The 19,623-nt window shown below is 35.6% G+C and overlaps 1 protein-coding gene across 2 annotated transcripts in view; it reads right to left on the reverse strand.

Annotated features, from left to right (window-relative positions):
* Abcb7 (ATP binding cassette subfamily B member 7) overlaps window positions 1–19,623 on the reverse strand; it is a 128,201-nt gene that overhangs the window by 68,757 nt on the left and 39,821 nt on the right. For both annotated transcript variants that reach the window (XM_031366313.1, XM_031366315.1), the window contains exon 2: window positions 1,559–1,636. In XM_031366313.1, coding sequence (XP_031222173.1) covers window positions 1,559–1,636 — 78 coding nt within the window. The remainder of the gene's footprint in view (window positions 1–1,558; window positions 1,637–19,623) is intronic.

Consider the following 19,623-nt stretch of genomic DNA (forward strand, 5'->3'; position numbering starts at 1 on the left):
TTTTGTATTTAGTAGAGCTTAAAATCTTGGCTCTTACTGTGGTACAAACCCAAAATAAGAACAATTTTAAGACATTGGATTTCACTGTAATAAGGCTGCACTTCAATGACCCAAGATCAATACTTTTTAAGTCATTTTTATCTTCTATAGTACATATTATATATAGGCAAAGTAGACTTCAATGCTTCTGGATTCACTTAGAAAATAAGAGCTACATACACTTTCCCAAGTAGCCTTATATAATATCTTGCCTACTAAAAAATTTTCATAGGCTTTAATGTTATTGCTAAAGTCAGAGATATATAAAATAAAATCATTTTGAAAAATGTAAGAATTAATAAGATAATGACAAATAGACTTAATATTTAGATTTTCTAATACTGAAAGTTTTCATGATTAAAAGTATTAAATGAAGTGAATAAACTGAATGATATTTTTTCAGTATTTATAACAATCAATAATTAATGCAAAGAACTTAATTCTTTATGAACACGAATATATACTGATACTATATACAGTAGAACCATATCAGCTTGGAGCTAAGACATGAAAATAGAATTTTAAAAAGCAAAAGCATCTTCTTATTCGTACTAATGAGACATAGAAAATAATTGTCATAAATGTGTTAGTGATTTTTAGATTAAGACTTAAAGCACTTGGTAAGAGGAAAACATCAAAGGGTGATTTTTATTCTGACAGGATCTTTTTCTGACCTTTTTCCTCTAAAAGGCTAAGTAACAGTTTTAATAAGGGTTCTGGTAAATATCACATAAGATGATGAGGTCTTCAATAAAGTAGATGACTGAAATATAAACAAATTCAGTAATATCTTGGATAATGAGATGACTGAACATATTTTCTACTTAAAGATTTAATTTAATAGTAGAAAACAAATTCATTTGTACAGTCTCTGCATAAATTAGAACAATGCTTTTTGCCTTAATGGCAAACAATTACTGAACAAAGGGAAAAATAAAGTTCCCAGGATGCAAATAGCCTTAGAACTTTTTGTCCTTTTTCTATCATAGACATTTACATGGCTCCTTTTAAAGCAGTGGTAATTATGAAAGCTATCTTTCACGTAAATTAACAATGAAAATAAGCCTCATCAATATTTAAACTCAGTATCACTTATCCTCGGGGCTCTAACAAACTTAAAATCCCATGGCATTCTCTTATCTGAACATCTTCTAAGGTAAAGTAATGTTCTGCATTTGAAATAATGGCAATATTCTATGTATCAGTCACAAATTAGGATAAATTTGGATGTCAACAAGCTGCCATTACATTTACAAAAGGTTTCTAAAAATGTTACTCTAGTTGGCACTAATCTCATGGGATTCAGACGGATTTCTCCAGTGGTAGATAATACCAAGATTTCTTTCTGCATTCTTAATAGAAAAATACCTTCCTGCCAGTATTTATAAAAAAAAAAATAGAGAAAAGAAAGTATTTCTGAAATGTAAAACATGTGGTAAATATGCAGCATAAATTGGTAAATGTTCCATGGGCTTGCAAGCTTTTCTTAAGAGCTGTAGAAATGCTGGCTAAATCTTACCTTTGTAGCATCTAGTAACTGTCTTGAATTGTCTTTTCCCCATCTCTGCTGTGTAGTATTTCTTAATGATTCTGTAGTCTATTAAAGAGATTAAAAAGTTAGGATAGAATTTCAGAGTGGATATCTAACATTCTAAGATTACTCTTTTGTTCAGAAGCATACCTAAAAGTAAAACCACTGTCAATATTAACAGGGATGGTTACATCTTTAATACATGCCTAAGAAGACAAAAATGTGGATAAGCCTTAAATTTTATCACTTATTAAAATATCCAAGTGGATTTATTTACACATCACATCTCCTTTACTTGTCTTTTTTATTTGTTCTTATTATTTTATATCTTTGTTTTTAAAATTCCCAAAGTCTTTAACATCACTTCTCTTTTAAATGGCTTTTACACACCAACCAGTGCCTAGCCACAGCATGCTGCCAGACCAGAGTTTGAGTAACCTGCTGAGCAGGTACTCTCTCCTCCTGGACAAGAAGAAAAAGTTGCAGAGAGACAGACTTGGCTAAAGACACACAACAAGGTTTTGGATACGATATGATACGATATGATATGACATGATATAATACAATATAATATAATATAACCAGAGATATGGCCAGTGGAACATAGACTGGGGTAAAAGATGTAGAAGTGAGACACAGGAGTCTGGAGCTAAGAATTGTTTTCCTACACACCTTAGAGTTAATAGCTTAAGAAGACACCACCCCTCCCACTGCTTGGGCAAGCTAGGGGAATGGAAGAAGAAAGATGCTCAACATGGCAGAGCCAACAGATGCTGCCAATAAGAAGCTAATCAGTGGGCAGGCCTTCCACACTTCCTCAAAGCCATAGTCACAGGAAATTCAATTAGTAGAAAGAACAACTCATAAATACCAGAGACAAAGTTGTAACTAGTAGGTGAAGAGTCTCAATCTGGGGAATTATAGGAAAGTATAATATATACACAAAAATCTAACTTGTTTGAATTACTGAGATAAGCAAACTTTCCCACCTTCCCCATCTTTAGACACTGCTACAGAAGACAATTCAGGAAGACAGAATAGCCACATCATGCTGACTAGGAATGATAATGACTGTAGTCTTCTATTTATTTTATTTCTTATTTTTGTTATTTTACTCTAGACTTTTATACTATAATAATTGTTTTATTTTAGCTTGTATCATGCCTGGATAAGCTTTTAGGACTGATCCCAGCTCCCCTCCGTGTGTGTGTGTGGGGGGGTTCTTTGTTGTGTTTTCTTGTGTCATGGCCAGAAGCTCCCAAGTCCTCAGTACCAGAAAGCAAGCATCAGAAATGTATTTCAGAGTCAAGCATTCAAAAGGTTCAATGGCAATATAGAAGATTCAAACAAATAAGTAAAATACAGAAACCAATTCTAGACCTAGATGAGAAAGTGGATAGAGTGCTCATCAATTTAGAGGACAAATTTTAAAACATGGAGAAAAAAATACAGCAAGGAACTGAAACTCTGGGAAAAATAATTAGTATTAGAAATAAAGATCAATCAAACATAAAAAAGAAAAAGCAGAAACTATCACCAACTGACATGACCATACAGAAGAACAAAATTCAGGGGTGGAAGACAATAATTTATTCAGACATGCATTTTAATGAGTATGACCAAAATTTCCAAGAATTGTGGGATAAGTTTAAGAGAACAAATCTAAGAATTTACCAGGTAAAAGAAGAAGCTGAAATACGTACTAAAAGCATACACAATTTATTCAATGAAACAATGACAGAAATTTCCCTAATACTGGAGAAAAGAAAATTGGCATCAAAATAAAAAAAAAATTCAACTAGACATGGCTAGATACAACCTCTCTATAACATATCATAGTCAAAATGTTTAAAACATAAATCAAAAAATCAATATGAAAAGCAACAATATGAAAATGCAACTCACCTAAGACAAACATTAGAATATTATCAAATCACATTATCAACCTTAAAAATCACCAATGTATAGAATGAAGTATCCCAAGATCTGAAAGTAAAATAATTGCCAACAAAGATGGCCATATTACGAAAAGTAATTTTTAAAATACATAGAAAAGTGAGAAAATTTCAAAAGAAGCACAAAAACAATTCACACCATAGGAACCAGCATTAGTAAAATGAATAGGAATTTGGTATATAGAGAAAAAAGAAAGACAATCTTAGCCACAACAACATAAGAAATGTTAATCTTATGGGAGGAATGAATGAACAAAGGAGAGCTAGAAAGAAGCTTGCTGGTTTGTGCCTAATTAAATGGAATGATAACCAACAAATCCATAGTTAATATCAAATCCCTCTCAATAACAATCTTAAAAACTTATGGCTTTAACCCACCATTTAAAATGTCTAAGTGGCTAGATTAAACAACAACAACAACACAAAACCAAGATCTAATCACTTGTTGTCTCTAAAACACATAGATCACTCATGAGAACATCCTCAAACTAACAATCAAAAGATGTAAATTAACCTACTTAGCAAATAGAATCCAAAAAGAAAAGGTATTCTGCTAATAAAGTAGATTTCAAACCAAAGTCATTTAGAAAAAGTAAAGAAGGCCATTTAACAAGAACAGAAAACCACTATAGGTATTTATGGCACTCACAACTTCATTAAAGAAATACTGAAAGGCATTAAAAGGTCATATAGGTCCTGATAGCACAATAGGAGTCAGCATTATCACATTCTCATCTTTAGATAGGTTTTCCAAACTACAGACCAAACATCAGAGCTAAATCACACCATATATCAATTGGATGAAAATAGCTATCTACAGCCTATAGAACTTTCTCTATTATTGGTCACATTATAGGCCACAAAACAAGCCTAAACAAATAAAAAGAAATCGTGTCTTGTATCTAATCAGAACATGGTAGACTAAAATTAGAAATTAATATTATGAGAAACCACAGAAACTACAAAATACTTGATCTGATACTGAACAATGTATTTGAGAACTGACAGAATAGGATATTGAAGAAACAAGGAAAACAATAAAAATTTCAGAGTCAAATGAAAATGATATTGCAACTTATCTGGAACTTTGTGGTACAGCTAACGGCAATCTAAGCAGAAAGTCTACAGCTAAGGGAGTTATATTTAAAAAAAAAGTGTCTCACATAAATAACCTAATGATATACCTCAAAGTCCCAGAAAAAGAACAAGCCAAACTAGGACCCAGTTAATAGCAAGAAATAATAAAGATTAGGACAGAAGTTAATGAAATAGACACTAAAAATACATAGAATCATTCAACCATGAATTGGTTCTATTACAAGGTAAACACAGCTGACAAACATCAAACTAGCTGAAAGAAACAAAAAGGTTCTACAATAATAAGCATATATATTTAAAAGAAACATGGTACAACAGATTCCAGGGCATTAGGAAGATAATTAGAGAATATTTATAAAACATATATTCTGACAAGAACTGGGAAGTCTAGGAGAAACAAATGAATGTACAAACACATCTAACCTAGCAAAGTAAATCAAGAAGATATTCAATATACTATGGACAAGTCTTTGGAGGCATTTTCTTGATTAATAGGTGATGTGAGGGGGGCATCCTACTGTGGATAGCGCTATCCTTGGGCAGGTGGTCTTTGTTTATGTAAGAAAGCATCCCGAGCAAACCAAGCAAAACAAGTTAGTAAGCAGCATTGCTTCATTGTCTCTGCTTTATCTTCTGCCATGCTTAAATCCTTGCTGATCATAATTAGGACATGTAAGTCCAACAAACCCTTTCCTCTCTAAGATGTTTTTGGCCAGTGTTTTATCACAGTAACAAGAAGCAAACCACAAAATCAGACAGAAATTGGTATGGGATGTTGCTGTGATAGACCTAACTATTTTGTTTCCTTTGAGGGTAAGGGGATTTCTGGAAGAATTTTTTTTTTAAGAACTTTGGGATATAAAAAGTTTTTGAATGAGATGGTTTATGGAAGCTTGAAAGATAAGAACGTTGAAGGAACCAATGTAAATGATGGAGGCTTGACTTATGAAGTTTATAAAGGAAAGTCCTTCAAAGAATGTATTGGTGCTGTTTGTGTAGTGTTGTGGATGAAAAATCTGTGGAAGTAAACCTTTGCTTCATTATGACATTAGATACTAGTCATCCATGTTGAAGAATCAGCTGTGATTAAGAGTTCAGAATCATTAAAGTAAAATCTTCTGGGGAGTTGTTTCCTTGGGGTCAGAACACAGAAAGTATAGTCCAGTGTAGCCATGGCTACCCTACATCTTATACTGGCAGCCAAAAGTGTTACTAAGAGGTTTCTAATGATGCTGGTTTTGGCAGCATGGATACTTCGGGATTGAAGTCATGGAGAAAAGCTGAGGCTTGACACCATGTGACAGAGTCAAAGTCCCTGAAGAGAGGTCAGAAGGCCATTGGTAAACGGGAAGCCTAGGTTGCAGTAGATACTACAAGACTTGGGGATATTGTAAATGACAGGACTGGGATGACAACCAAGAACTTAGGATTGAGTATGACTGTGCTCTGGTTATTCCCTTTAGGAATAAAAAAGTATTTAACTTGTTTTTGTTACGGGAACTTACAGTTAAGAACTTTGTTTTTTTTTTAAGACTTTGGACTTTAAAGTGTTTAAAAATTTAAAGGCAGTAGGACTTTTAAAATTATACTACGTTTTGAACTATGATGTTAATATGAGAACTTGAGGATAAATGAGAAATGGAAATTTATGATTTAGTAGTTATGTGTTAGAGTATCAAGTTGACAAGGGTTCAATTGTGCCAGTAAGTTTTTGTCAATTTAACATAAATTAGTCACCTAAGAAAAGAAACCCTCAATTGAGGAATTGCTTCCATCAGACTGGTCTGTGGGCATGTCTGTGAGGAATTACCTTGATTGATGGCTGATGTGAAAGAGCCCAGCCCACTGTGAGTAGGTACCACCCCTGGGCAGGTAGTCCTGGGTTGTTTAAAAAACAAGGTTGACCAAGCCATCGAGAGCAAGCCAGTAAGCAGCATCCCTCCATGGTCTCTGCATCAGTCTCTGCCTCCAGGTTCCTGCTCAATGATCCAATCTTGATTGTGGTGTTTAAGTCATATGAAATAAACTCTTTCCTTCCCAAGTTGCATTTGGTCACTGTTTTACCACAGCAACAGAGAAGCAATCCAGGACAGGACTCTTAAATCCTACCATAATATACTCTGATACCCATGCTTAACTGTTCACAATACTCAGGAAATGGAGCCATGCTAGATGTCTAATAATAGATTAATGGATAGAGAAAATGTGAGATATATATATATATATATATATATATATATACACATACATACATTCAACAATACACACACACACACACACACACACACACTCAACAATAAAAAAGTAAAATCATAGTGTTTAGTGAAATAGGCCAGACTCAGAAAGATAAATGGCATATATTCTCTCACATGTGGATCCTAGATTTTATTCCCAATTCATCTCTACAAAACAAGTGTGTCTGTGTATGTGAGAGCCGGGGGAGGGGTGCAGGTATATTATGAAATAAGGGACCGTGAGAGAAGAAATCACAAGTAAGGGGTGGGAAGGGGAAAAATCAATGGAATACATATAACATGTAATCAGAGGGGGGCTAATAGTAGGGTAAAATGGACCAATAAGAGAAGGTCAGCCTTTTGAGTTCTTGGCCAGAGAAGTCCAAGATAAGTCCAGAATATTACAGGCTTCTGTAGTTGCTCTTGGTTGCCTTCTAAGAGTGAAGGTAAGTCCCTATTGCTGAAGATGTCATGTACTTTGGATACAGAAACTACAGGTTCTGAGCTCAATCTGATCTGAAAGCTTCTTCCCTGAAGACTGGCTTCCATGGTACCAGAAGGGGCCGTGCAAGTTACTAGAGAGGTCACTAATAGTCCTACCCAGCTATAACTCCAATGAACCACAACCATACATAAACCTGCATAGCACATCAACCTTAAGGATTTTGCACACCAAAATGTGTGCAAAAATGTCATAATAAAACCAATACAATACTTTGTATGTTAACTTAAGAAACTAAATTTTTCTAAAGAGAAACAAATGAAAAAATAATTTCTCTATTAACACCAGATGGATATCTGTAAAATTGACAAATATCTATCTGAAATACAAATCAACTCAGTGAAAAGGAATGTTTCTTAGGTCCAGTCTCTCATGAAAGGCAAGCAATAGTCTTTACTTAAGCTATAAATGGATTATATGTCAGTGTTATACATTACAAAATACCAAAGATCTAAATCAATGAAAACGTGACATATGCAGAAGAGTAGAGTGAGAAAGTATGCTCATTTGTACATATAAAACCAGGGAAACTCTTGATATCTATATGTAATGTCATGACAAACCTCTCTTATTTCAGATAATCTCTAACAGATAATCTCTAACCAAACCATCCACTCTCAATGTCTGCTCAGTTTCATGTCTGTTGCTGTGATAAAATACCCTAACAAAAAGCAACCCTGGCTAGAAAGGGGTTTCAGTTCACAATTTCAGGCCATGGCCTATCACTGTGGGGAAATTAAAGCAGGAACTTCAAACATCCACAGTCAAGAGTAGAAAGAAACTAATTCGTGCATGCTTACTTGCTTGTACAAAGCTTGAATTCTCCACTCTTACACAGTTCAGTACCTCATGCCTAGGGAATGATGCCACTCACAATCAGCTGGGCCTTGCCACATCAATTAACTTAATTCACACACTTCTACACAGGCATGCTTACAGGCCAAGAGAGTTTATCTGTGCTGGCCAACAACTACTGAGCATGTGGCCTACCCTGAACTGTCAATATAACCAGTGAGACTTCGTACCATCTCCTCTCTGCACTGGGACCCCATTTGGCTTGAACCTGTGTAGCCCCATGGATACTGACACATTGTTCCAAATGATTCTAGGTTGTTTCATGTCAATAATTAAAATGAATCACTTTACTTCTTTCCTCACCATTCTGCACATTCAGACCTTATATAAGCTTTACTCCATTTTCCTGTAAGCTTCAAATTCAGGAAACTGGATATCAAAAGAAACAATAAATCACATACTACTGAAGATAATGGATGTGACAAACATGCACAAATACCAAAGAAATTCAATATGCAGAAAATGGCAACCTGTCTCTCCATTTTAGGAGACAGGTAAGTTAAAAATATATGCCCTAGAGTGCTGTGCTTATTTCAACTTTTAAAAGCTGGAAGAACTGAATTTTAAGGAATGTACGACCTAAGCATGTCATATACTCCCACTCATATTAATAGCATTCATCTACTAGCCATTAAATATACCATGCTTTATGTAGATGTTCATTAAGGATTTTTAAAATGAATTCCAATACTAAAAACAAAGACTTACTAGGCAAAACTAATTCTATGTAAATGCGACCAAGACCCAAGAGAAAAGACTAACAAAATCAAAATTTCTTTTCATTACATTTATGTTCTCTCTTTAAGGCAAATTTCAACCTTTACAAAAATAATGTTAGTAATATTTATTTAGTAATTATTGTTTATATTCTTTTATAATAGTTAACCTTTATAACTAAACTCATGTTCACTATTGATGAAACCTAAAGATTTAACTAATAGTAAAAGAGATTATAAAGGTTGGGTATGTAGGTCAATGGTAAAAAAGCTACCTGGCATTCTCAGATGGATTCTGAGCACTGGAGAAATAAAGGAGTAAAAAAGCACAAGGAATTTGAGTCATTTACATATTCTCCATCCGTGAAACTTTAGAACAAAAGTAAGCTTACAATTATGTATCCTTGATGCTTGTAATTTTTAACACTATCTATAAGTCGTGTGTGAATACTATTATTATCTGATCATTAGTCATCTGTGATCAAAATATAAAACATTTAAATTAACCTCTCAGTGCATTCTTAAAGAAAAACAGCTGTGATACAAGCCTATTTTAAATTTAATCAACTTTAAAGTATGAAAAATGCGACTGCCATAAAATCTTTCCAACTACTGAGAAACTAGAGGTGAAGAGTAGGGGGAAGTGAAAGCAACAGAGGGGCAGGAGAGGAGAAGCAGGCAAACTTCTTTTGTAATTAGAATTCTCAAATGAAAGCTGAATGGAAAAAGGCCTTTTACTGTACCGAGTACTCAGAATGACTGATGAATACATAGAAAAATGGTAGCACACAATTAAGAATTTTGGACAATCATCACTTAGTCACAAAACCATGATTCTAGAATAAGTGTTGGTATTTTTAAATTTTTTAGAGGAAGAATAATTATTAAAAGTGGTAGGGCCTGAGACACATTAAGAACTCACAGACTGTGTCAGCATACTCAGGGCCTACTCAAGTTCAAGCCAAATAAGGTCCCAGTGGTGAGAGGGGGTGGTATGGAGTCTCACTGGTTATATAAACCACAGTTCGGGGTAGGCCACACGCTCAGGAGTTGTTGTTGACTAGCAAAAATAAACTCAGTGGTATTTTTGTATACTTTTTGTGTCATATTGTTTGGACATTTTTTGTCTTGCTTTTATATTTTGGATTCCATTTTTGTACGGGGTGTGTGTTTGGATGTGTGTGTGAGAGAGAAAGGGAGATAGAAACACCCAGAGAGAAACAGAGAGAGGCACAGAGAGACAGAGACAGAGAAAGAGACAAGGACAGAGAGACAGAGACACGAGGGACAGTGAGAGTGTGTTTGTGCTTCGTTAAGAGAAAAGAAAGAGCATGGAGATGAATGGGCAGAAAGGATCTGAGGGAAAGGAAAAGGATGATCATAATGTATGAAAAAATGTTTTCGATAAAAATAACAAGGATACAGCTAAATTTATGGAAGAATATCACATTCAAGTTAAATATAAAGCAAAGCATTTCCCTCTAATGTCTATGCCCAGCATTGTTCAGTGCTCATATGTACAACATATTCAATATGACAGTAAGGAGATAATTACAGGTGAGCTAATTAATTGTATAGCGATCTTCTCATAGTTACCTTTTTGTATGTGGTCATAGTACCTCAAATCTACCCATGGCAAATTTCTTATATATAATACAGAATTATTGTGGCTAGGAAAAGGGCTCAGTGATTAAGAGCACTGGTTATTCTTCCAGAGGACCCTGAGGTTCACTTGTCAAATCCCACATGGCAGCTCACATGTATCTTTAACTCCAACTCCAGAAGATCTATTGCTTGTCTTTGGCCTTTGCAGACACTGCATGTATATGATGCACAGATACTTTATTATATATATGTACATATATATAAATAAATAATTAAAATAAAATAAAAACTTTTAAAAGTTTTTAGTGTAAAGTAAAACAAACCCAAAGCCCAATATGGAATTATTCCCAACAGAGATGTGCTGTATTAGCCTTGCTTGTTTTATATTACTGCATTTTTGTACTTTTTGGCCAACATTTCCCTTGCTTCCCCATGCTCCTCTAATAACTGCTGTTCTACAATGTGTATCTACATACTCACATTTTTAGTATTCAATATAGGAGTGGAACTGTGACATTTTTCTGGGTCTGTTTTGATTTTACATAATATCCTCCAGGTTAAGTACACTGTTGCAATTGGCCAATGTTCCTATTTGTTTAAAGCTAAATAATACTCCATTACATGCGCATACAAATGTGCATACGTATGCACATACCAATTTCTGTTGCCATGTATTAATCCACTAATACTTCATATATTGAGTACTGTGAGAATGCTTCAGTGAACAAGGGAGTGCCAGCATCTCTGTGACATGCCAAATTCATATCCTTATGGTATATAACCATAAGCAAGATTGCTGGATCATGACAGTTTCAATTTTGATGAAATCAAAACCTCCACACATAACAGCTATAACAATTTATGATCCTATAAATAGTATACAGTGGTTCTCCGTTCTCTACAACCTCAATTATTTATTATCTAGTATTTTCTTGAAAATAGTCATCTTAATGAGTATAACTTTATTGTTGCTTTTATTGTTGCTTTTTTGAATTTCCCCAGTGATTAGTGATTTTGAGCAATTTTTCATATAGCTGTTGGCCATTATATTATTATTTTTTAAACAATGACTATTCGGATCCTATGCTCATTTTAAAGTTTAAAATAGTTTTGCTACTATATTGTATGAGAACTCCTTACAGATTTATATTATTTACTACTTATTGGATATATAACTTGTAAATAATTTCTCCTAATTCATAGGTTCCTTTATCGCACTGTTGGTTGTTTTTACTGCATAAGTGCTTTTTGATATGTTATCCTATTTAATTTTGGTTGTCTAAGCTTGTGATGTCACATGTAAAAAGTTGTTGCCAAGGCTAAGTCAAGGATATTTTTTCTTGCTTTACTTTAAGAGTTTAGTTAGCTTCACTCAGGCCACTCTGGTCATAGAAACAGGTAGGCTAAGTCCAGATCTGCACCTCTGCCTCCCCTCTTCAAAATCCAGTCTCCAGCTTTATTCCCATATCCATAGCAGAAAACCAGCTGCAGCCTCCCTGACTCCCATCTCCAATGGATCACACAGATCTTCCCCTAAAGTTCATTCTAACATTCATTGCTTTAGCACAGCCCCCAAACGTTAGCAGACACTCCCTGGGAACCCACAGGCCACTCTAGCAAGGGAAGCTGATAGGTCAGATGAAGACCTTTCTTTACTTCTGCTCCTCCAAACCAAATGTCCCAGTCTCATCCCGCAGCTTCCCAGCCCCAAACTCATCTTTAGAGGATTTCATAGATCTTCCCCTCTTAACCTTCCTCCCCTAACTCATTGCTTAGTCCCACCCCACAACTTTAGCAGGCTCTCCCTAGGAACCCTCAGGCTACACTGGGCAAGGAAGCAGGTTGGCTAATTGCAGTTCTTAACTTCTCCTTCTGTCCTCAAAAACAAATACACTACTCTTATCCCCAGCTCTGCAACAGAAAAACAAATCTCTCTTCCCCCCCCCAACCCATCTCCAGCAGATCACAAGATCTCTCCCTTCAAATGTTTTCCCCACTCATTGCTTTGTCCCAGCCCCCAACTCCAGCAGGCACTCCCTGAGAACAGAGGCCACTTAGACCAGGGAAGCAAGTCGGCTAACTTGCTATCTTCCCCTCCCACTCCATTCCTCCAAGCACAATCTCACAGCCTTCTTCTCTCTACGTGAAGCCCCTGCACTGCCCCTAGCCCATGCCCATTTCTAAGTCTCAGGTTGCAATGGCCTGGAACACCCAGTGCCCACACCTATCAGGACCCCAGACGATTTTCCTATAGGAAAGACACAGCTGCCATACACTCCTAAAATCCAGAAAGGAAACAGAAGCAAGGAACAAAACACTTACCCAACAAAGACAAGACCAGATATCAGCACCTAGAATAACAATTTTCCAGATCCCAAAAGCCTAGACGTCAGCATAAAAACACAATAAAATAACAACTAAGACAATATGGTCTCCACTAGAGCTCAACAACCCAACCACAGCAAGCCATGAATATTCCAACATAACTGAAGCACAAGAAAAATACCTTAGATTAGCTTTTATGAATATGGCAGAGGCCCTTAAAGCAGGAAACAAATAAATGCCTTAAAGAAATCTATGGAAACACAAACAGGGAGAAGAAACGAATAAAAAAGTTTAAGACCAAAAAGTGGGAATCAATGTAGTAAACCCAATCTGAGGAAAATCTGAAAATAAAAAACTTTAGGAATGCAGACAGGAATCACAGAGGCAACCTTTAGCAACATAAAAGAAGACATGGAATAGAGAATCTAGGGCATTACAATATGACAAAAAATTGGATACCTTAGTCAAAGAAAATGTTAAATCTAAGAAATTCCTGGCACAAAATATCCAGGGAATCTGGTACATTAATGAAAGATCAAATCTAATGGTAAGAATAGAGGAAGGAGAGGAAATTCAGATAAAAGACACAGAAAATAGGTTCAACGAAATCACAGAAAAAAAAACCTCTAACCTAAAAGAGATGGCTGGTAAAGAAGTATATAGAAGACCAAATAGATTGAATCAAAAAAGAAAGACCTCTCAGCAAACAATAATCAAAACACTAAGCATACAGAACAAAGAAAATATATTAAAAGCTACAAGGGAAAAACACCAAGTAGCATATAAAGGCAGACCTACTAGAATAACACCTGAGTTTTCATGGAGACTCCATAAAACCATAAAGGCCTGTGTACTGCAGACTCTAAAAGACCAAGGATCCCAGCCCAGAATGCTATGCCCAGCAAAACATTCAATTACCACAGATGGAAAATAGGACATTCCATGGCAAAACCAAATTTAAATACCATCTATCTACAAATCCAGCCCTACAGAAAGTAAGTAAACTCCAACCTAAATAAGTTAATTACAACCACGAAAACACAAGAAATAAATAATTTTAGATTAGCAAAATTAAAAGAAGAGACACACGAATAATAGGGGAGATAGCCCCAACTAGCCATCTCATCGTCAAACTAAATTTCCAGTTCTAGGATTGGGTTGCATCTAATTGAGCTGTTAGCTAAAGGGGTCCTATGGGAACTCCCAAACAACCCAGGCCATTCCCAAGATCATACATTGCTCTCCACAAACTGACAGCAAGACCCTATTGCTGAAGACAACACCTACACAACTTATTGAACATGGAGATGTCAAGCCGGTACCCACATAGAGCCTTCATCTCTACATTCTAATGTCTTTGGTTCAGGGAGGTACTCTGCAGACTATCAAAAGAGGAATGTAAACACCAACCCAGCCACAAACCCTTTATCTACAATGGTATGCTACCTGCAAGAAATGCTAGGGCCATGGTGGCACAAAGCTTGTGGGAGTAATTGACACTGGGCTCACTTCTACAAGACAGAACTTATATCTGGCACTGCTTGGGTGACCAAGTAGCTGGGACTAGAAACCCAGGGACCTAGGGGGAAAACCCAGAACTGCTATTTTACTAAAGGAACATAGCAATAAATTGACTCCTAATGACATTCTGCTATACTCATAGATCAGTGCTTTGTTTAGCTATCATTAGAGAAGCTTCCTTCTACAGCAGATGGGACCAAATACAGAGATCCACAGTCAGACATAATGCAGACAGTGAGAGACCTTGGAACACTCAATCCTAGAAAACAAGGCCCTCTAAATCAACATGATCCATGCTCATATGAACTCAGAGACTAAAGCAGCATACATAGGGCCTGCAATGTCTATACTAGGTCCTCTGTCCTTACATTATGGCTTCCAGTATAGTTTTATGGCATCCTGTATGCAAAGGAGTGGGTCTCTGATTCTTGTGCTTCTCGTGGGTCCCTTTCTTTCTATTGGTTTGGCTTGTCTAACTTCAACATGATAGTTTATTGGTTTATCTTATATTTTGTTATGTTATATTTTTTAAAAGTGAATGGGAGAGACAGAGAAAAAGAGGAGAGAGACACACAGTGTGTATGTGTGTGTGTGTGTGAGAGAGAGAGAGACAGACAGACAGACAGAGACAGAGAGAGACAGAGAGACAGAGAAAGAGAGAGACAGAGAGAGAGAGAGTATGTAGTCACCATGATGAAGGTAACAACTAAACTGTCATTTATATATGTTAGGAGAAGGAAAACTGGTTTTCTCCAATGAAGAAAGGCCTCATGCTCAGGAGTAGTTGACCAACATATAATGGACTCCATAGATTTTTTTTTGTGTGTGTGTGCATATATGCTTTTTATTTGGTTATAGTTTGGTGGTATTTTTTTTTCTGTTTGGGTAGTGTTTTATTTTTTGTTCCCTTGTGTGTGTGTCAGGGGGAGGGTTGTTGTTGTACTGGTTTTTTTTTTAAAGCTGAGTGAATAGAGAGTGGGAGGGGATATGTAAGAATTTAAGGGAGGGAAAAAGGTTCAAAATACATATAAAATTTAAAATTATTTGAAATAATGAAAATATTAATACATTATAATAAAATAAAATAGCTATCTTCAAATCTTAAGCCATTTTTCTATTCTCATTTTTCTATTTTCTATTTTTGTCCATGGCATAGGGATCCAAATTCATTTTTTTTGCAGGAACATATATATCTAGTTCCCTCAACACAATAAAGAGACTACTCTTTTCACACTGAATTGTATGCATGTAGGTTCAATTCTTTCCTTTTTGTTCTATTCCATTGGTCTGTGTGTCTGTATTTATGCTAGTTTCATGTTTCATCACTGTAGTTTTGTAATTAAGAATCATGGTGCTTTCAACTTTATTTTTCCCTCTCAAGACTGCTTTCCTTCATAAGAATCTTTCATGCTTCCATACATACATTAGAATTGCTTTTTTCAAATTTGGTTTTTAAAATTCTATGCACATACCTCCTTCGTGTGTGTGTGTGTGTGTGTGTGTGCGCGCGCGCGCCTGTGAGATCAGAAATCAGGCTCAGGGTTGTACATGCAGGACAACTATTCTAGAACTAACCTACCTCCTAATACAGGAATTGGAATTCTGATATAGATTTAACTAACTCTATAATATTGCTTAGATAGTATTCAAATTTTGGTGATATTAATTCTTGTAATCAATGAATACCACACAGGATATATTTCCTTTTACTTCTGTCATCTATTTCTTTTATCAATATTTAACAATTTTGAATTTTGAATAATCTTGCATCTCCTTGTTTATATTTATTCCTGTACCTATTCCATGGTGAAATATTTTACTCTTTTTAAATGCTACAGTGAATGAGAGTTCTTGAGTTCCTTTTTCAAGTAGTAAATAGTTGAGGGTTTGTAGGCATATAATCACTTACACAACTACTCATCATGGCCACTGTAGTTTTAAAGCAGCAACATATAACACATAAATGAATATGTCTTGACTTCCAATAAAACTTAATTGTGGGCAATGAAATTTGAATTTCACTTGATTATAATTCATCACAACATATTTTCTTTTGATTGTTTCCCTGACTACTAAAAATTGTTTTCAAACAGCTTAGTACATATGTCATATATAAACTCAATGTGACACAAGTGCTATAAATTGCTGAGTTGTTGAACTGTGCTCTAGATAATCTTCTTAGGCCTCTAAGGATACAGGGGGAGGAGGAGGGAGACTGAAAGCCTCTGCCAGCAGGGAAAGGAAACAAATAATTAAAATGAATAACAACATGTGTATGAACATGATGAAACTTATCACTTTATATGCTAAGCTAAAATTTTTCATGAAAAAAAAATGACCATTAGCAGGCTGACAAGATGGTTCAGGTTGATGAACTAAATTCAATTCCCAGGTTCTACACATTGGAAATGAACTGACTCCCACTGATAAACCAGCCTGCCTCAACCTTGGACTTCAAAGCCATCTTATAGTAAAGACAAACTAATGATTAAATCTGTTTCTCAAAGATTGGGCTATACCTGCTTCTAACATTAACTACAAATGGTCTGTATTGTCTATTCCAGGAAATAGCAACCATGCCTTTGTTTCAAAAAGTTGTTAGGAGTACCTTGTAATCCCATATTTTTTCAAGAGGTTGTTATAACCACATTATGCTAATATTTTTGCTTCTGTAACCCTGCCTATTTGCCTGTCAAATTCCCATTTGGAAGCCTCCTACTCCAGAGCTATAAAAACCTTTATTTTCCCCATGTCCAATGCTGATCTCTTGAACCCTACATTAGGGAGACATAGCCCTGTACATAACAAAGCTTCCTTTAATTAATTTGGCCATATTTGGGTCAGTGGTCTTTCTTCTCACATCTGTGAAATTAATGCCATCACTTGTCCCATGACCTCCACATGTGTCTCATAGTATGTGTGAGATTGATATGAACTTTCTAAAATTCTTGAGATCTTAAGTAAATAAATGCAATAAAAGAAAAAGAAAGTGTCATAAAAACTCCAACATTGAAAAATATGTACAGATTCCCTCTCTTCCTGAAGTATTTTTCCTTTCACCTCCTAATTTTTATTATCTTTGAAACATAACATCAGCAGAAAACCCTATTCATCAAAGACTCTTCACAGAATTTGGAATACCCAGTTAGGTAAACTTCTGGGAAGTAAGCTGCTTAAAGTCATTTACTTGTGTAACATGATTTTGTCAACATGAAACTTAACCACTACTCCTTACATTTTAGCTAATGGTATAAGATTCCACAGTGCTTGATAGAAGACTAACAATAAATTACAAAGCATTTGTCCATTAAAACCAGTGACACGGCTGAGGTTGGAGCTCAGTGGTGTATGTGCTGGCTTGCTTGTTTCATTTGACAGAATCCCGAGTATAAAAAGACAAGAAAAAAAATAACTAAGTAGTACAAAAGTCAGAAAAACTTATTCTAAAGAAGGAAACTAAGGAGCAAACACAAACTACTTCACTATGTACATTTACCAAGAGCCCAGTTAACAACCAATTAGGCTAAGATCCCAAGAACTTTAGAAAGTTCATATCAATCTTACACTACTCCTAAGATTTGCAGCCATATTATGTGTATATATGTTTATATATAGAATGGAGTCATTATTACATATTTTTATACATTATTACACTTATTACATGCTTCCATCTGCAGCAGAATCCTGAGATTATATGAAAAAAATCAAAGGGTATGGAAGTGGGCCTATTTTTGGTACTTAACAGTTTCACATTTGGGCAATGTGATAGCCTTCCTCTTTTTGTTTATTTAGAAGAGAATCCTCAAACAACATTTCTCTCATTTCCATAGCTGTTATAGAAGATCTACCTACCACTTTGTTTAGTTATATTTTAATACAAGACAACATTTTTTTATGTGGGTCATTCTACCAGGCTTACTATACAGGTCATATACAAAACACCTCAATTCTCTTTATAAGCATTTCAGCAAATGCTGATACTTGGCACCCCTTTAGTATGAAATTCCAGATTTAATTTGTTTATAAGAGGTATACGCTAGTAGATTATCAATACAAACACAAATCTAAGATCAGGGATTACAAATGGTACCTAATGAGTTCCTGATTAGCACTAAAATGAGAAAGAACATTAAAGATGATATTTTGTTTCTTGAATTTTAAATTGCTTTTACCTTATATATACACAGAGTATTTATAGCATGCTGAAAGCGCCTTTCTACTAAAGAAATTCGTAAAAACAGGCCTTTGATGTATTTCTGATACCAATCTGCTATCCCCCCTCAAAATGGTACCTTCTGTCTCCTTCTAACCTATGTTTTGTTTCTTTTTTTATGTTCATTGATTTTTCTTTCTTGTTTTTAATTGATAGTTTAGTGTTGCTAATGGCACTCAAGCCTGAGAAAGGTGCTAACCCTTATTCCATTATCTCCTCATAGCTAATAGTACAAGGACATGGAACAAACTGGACTGTCTTTTTCTGATAAAAGTACTACCACCCCAAACCAACTGAATCAAGCTCTTCCAATAAAAAAAGATGGGGAACTTTTCCAAAATATATCACAAAATCACCCTCAAAACAAACATATACAAAAATATCTTAATTTTGCTCCCTCTCATTTTTTCTGTTGGTCTACTTAAGCCCTGAAAATCTGTCACTACTTTTCTTCTAAAAATATCAACTCTTCTTTTCAACTGCACTTCAAAAATTCTCAAAGGTGACCATAATTCATACAACAGTTAGAACACTTGTTTTTACGTAATGCCAGGAAGAAATCTGACAGCTCTCCTAGAAGCATTTTAAAAGCTGAAATTGTAAAGCTGCCTTGAAAAGAAGTACCTAGAGCCTCCAAGTCACTTTAGAATGCTTTAAGGGTAAACAAACCTTGGACTAGGGAGATGGCTCAGCAGGTAAAAGCACTTGCCACACAAACCTAATGACCTGAGTTTGAGCTCCCGAACCCATGCAAAAAGTCAGGTGCCATGGCTCACAACTGTAATTTCAGCACAATGAGACGGGAAATTTGCCCAGAAGCTGGCAGGCTGGCTAAAGTATGCTGTGCAGTGGAAGAAATAAGACCCTGTCTCGATGAGATGGAAAGTGACAACAAATGCCCAAAAGCTACCCTCACACTCCTACAAGCATTCACTCACGCTCCTCCCTCTCTCTCTCTCTCCCCATCTCTCTCTCCCTCTCCCTTTCTCTCTCTCTCTCTCCTCCCTTTCTCTCTCTCTCTCTCCTCCC

Source organism: Mastomys coucha, chromosome X (genome assembly GCF_008632895.1).
Source record: "Mastomys coucha isolate ucsf_1 chromosome X, UCSF_Mcou_1, whole genome shotgun sequence".
In the NCBI taxonomy this organism is placed as follows: Eukaryota; Metazoa; Chordata; class Mammalia; order Rodentia; family Muridae; genus Mastomys; species Mastomys coucha.